General features: G+C 39.6%; 1 protein-coding gene across 1 annotated transcript in view; it reads left to right on the top strand.

Annotated features, from left to right (window-relative positions):
- Positions 1-2,256, top strand: part of ODF2 (outer dense fiber of sperm tails 2) — a 39,093-nt gene that overhangs the window by 23,781 nt on the left and 13,056 nt on the right. Inside the window, exons 15-16 of the mRNA XM_042781456.1 lie at positions 1,653-1,763; positions 1,933-2,037. Of these exons, the coding sequence (XP_042637390.1) occupies positions 1,653-1,763; positions 1,933-2,037 (216 nt within the window). The remainder of the gene's footprint in view (positions 1-1,652; positions 1,764-1,932; positions 2,038-2,256) is intronic.

The following is a 2,256-nucleotide window of genomic DNA, read 5'->3' as shown; positions in this document are numbered from 1 at the left end:
CGCTACTCGCCAAAGTAGGAGGTGGAACAATGTTTTATATAGTATGTTATGCCAATTGAGCTTGATGTCCCCTGCGACTATGGTCCCAAGCCCACAGGATCAACTACTCGGTCCCTCTGGGTAGCTGGCTGAGTCACGTGCCTTTTGAACTTCATTTATGGATAAATTTGTAGAGTTAATATACTCTTGTGCCTGGCTTCTTTTATCAACATTGTGTTTGTGAGAATCATCCATGTAGTATATAGCAATTTGTTCATTTCATTGCTCTGTGGTATCCCATTATATGAATACACCACAATTATCCATTTTACTGCCAATGGACATTTAGGCTGTTTCCTTAATGCTGCTGTGAACATCTTTGTATATCTTTTGGTCCACATATTTGGTGCATTATTATTAGTTGTATACATTGAAGTAGAGTTGCTGTGTCATTGTGTAGTAGACATAAGTTTAGCTTTGGTAGATGTTGCCAGATAGGAATACAAATTTACACTCCCATCAGTGGTGTGTGAGAGACACAGTTGTTCCTTGTCTCTTCATCACTGCTTGGTATATTTCTTTTTCATTTTAGCCTCCCTGGAGGAAATGTAATAGTATCTCTTTCCTGGTAGAATAGTTGTTTGATAAGTTGAAAAGGACTTTCAAGGCTAACCTTAGGGGATTTAGTTACATTATGTTACATTTGTGTCATATAATACAGTGTGGCCATTCAAAATGATGTGTATAGAGGTGTATTTCCTTAAATATTATAAATACTGAAAAATTGAAAAAATAATAGAAATATGGTAGAAGTCAAGGTCTCTGGTAATCCCATTTCCTAGAGGTGGGTGTTGTTAACAGTGAATGTGTATTTATCATTTTTTTTTTTTTACCTGATACTAGCATACATATTGAAACATACATCTATCCATTCATTATTCTGCAGCTTGCTTTTCTCATTTAGTTATATTTCATGGACATATTTTTAGGTCAGTTTACAGAGCTCTCTTTCGTTGCTTATTATTATCACACAGTATTGAGACACCATGATTGATTTTGTCCCATCTGCTAAGGTGAGCATTTGAATTGTGGAAGGGTATTTATTAACTTGAGTAGAAGATTTAACAAAAAAAAAACAAAAACAACTCATTGCCGTTGAGTAGATTCCGACTCATAGCGACCCGCTTTGGGTTTCCGAGGCGGTAAATCTTTACAGAAATAGATTGCCAGTCTTTCTTCCAAGTAGTGGCTGGTGGGTTTGAACTGCCAGCCTTCTGGTTAGTAGTCAGATGCCTTAGGCACTAGGCCACCAGAGCTCTTTGAATAGAAGATTGCAACATAATTAGAAAAGTAAGTTGCAGAGCAGTTAAGTACAATATACTCCTATTTTTGGTTTTAAACATAAAATAGCCACTCACTTACAGATACTTTGTCTTATACCAAGGCATTATGAGTTAAGATTTTTTTTTATTGGTCTTCTCTTTATTTCTTTTAATGATTATGTGTTGCTTTTGTAATAATTAAAAAGAAAACACAGAGGTCGTTTACTTGGGTTGATCAAATATTTCCTCATTACCTCTCTAAGCTGTTGGCCCCTTGGAGTAGGAGTTAAGGTAGAATGGCCATATAACCCAGAATTTTCCTGCTGGTTACTTACAAGCCACCTTTTCTAGGCTAGCTTCGCCCCAATGGAGGACAAACTTAATCAGGCGCACCTTGAGGTCCAACAGCTGAAGGCATCAGTTAAGAACTACGAGGGGATGATTGACAACTATAAGAGTCAGGTATGTCTCTCAAGTGCCTTGACCTCCCTTTGAGGGCAGCAAGCTCTTCTCTCTCCACTCAGGCTGGGCGGCTCCCATGATATATTTCTCAGGAAGGATGGATGTAGGAGGTGTTTTTCACCAAAACCTGCCTCTGCTCAAGATGGCCTGGTGTGGTGTTGGTTCCTAGGTGATGAAGACCAGATTAGAAGCTGATGAAGTGGCTGCCCAGCTGGAACGCTGTGACAAAGAGAACAAGATCCTTAAGGATGAGATGAACAAAGAGATTGAAGCGGTACTGCTCCCCTTTGCTGCTCTCTTCCACTTCTCCGGCAGAACTGGCCCTCTTGTGTGCCTTTGACCCTCCCTGGTTCAGGCACAGACATTACTATCTTTATTGGTGGTCTGGGGCACTGCACTGCCTGTGTGCTCTCTCCTTTTTCTTATCTCCTCTCTTCTCTTTCTGCTGCATCTTTTTTCCCTCCTGCTTTTCTTTCTCCTCTTGAATTTTTTT

This window comes from Orycteropus afer, unplaced genomic scaffold (genome assembly GCF_000298275.1).
Source record: "Orycteropus afer afer isolate SDZICR_OR568_19922 unplaced genomic scaffold, OryAfe1.0 scaffold00123, whole genome shotgun sequence".
NCBI classification, from domain to species: Eukaryota; Metazoa; Chordata; class Mammalia; order Tubulidentata; family Orycteropodidae; genus Orycteropus; species Orycteropus afer.
The sequence above is the reverse complement of the archived record's forward strand: the minus strand, read 5'-3'. Positions and strand labels throughout refer to the sequence as shown.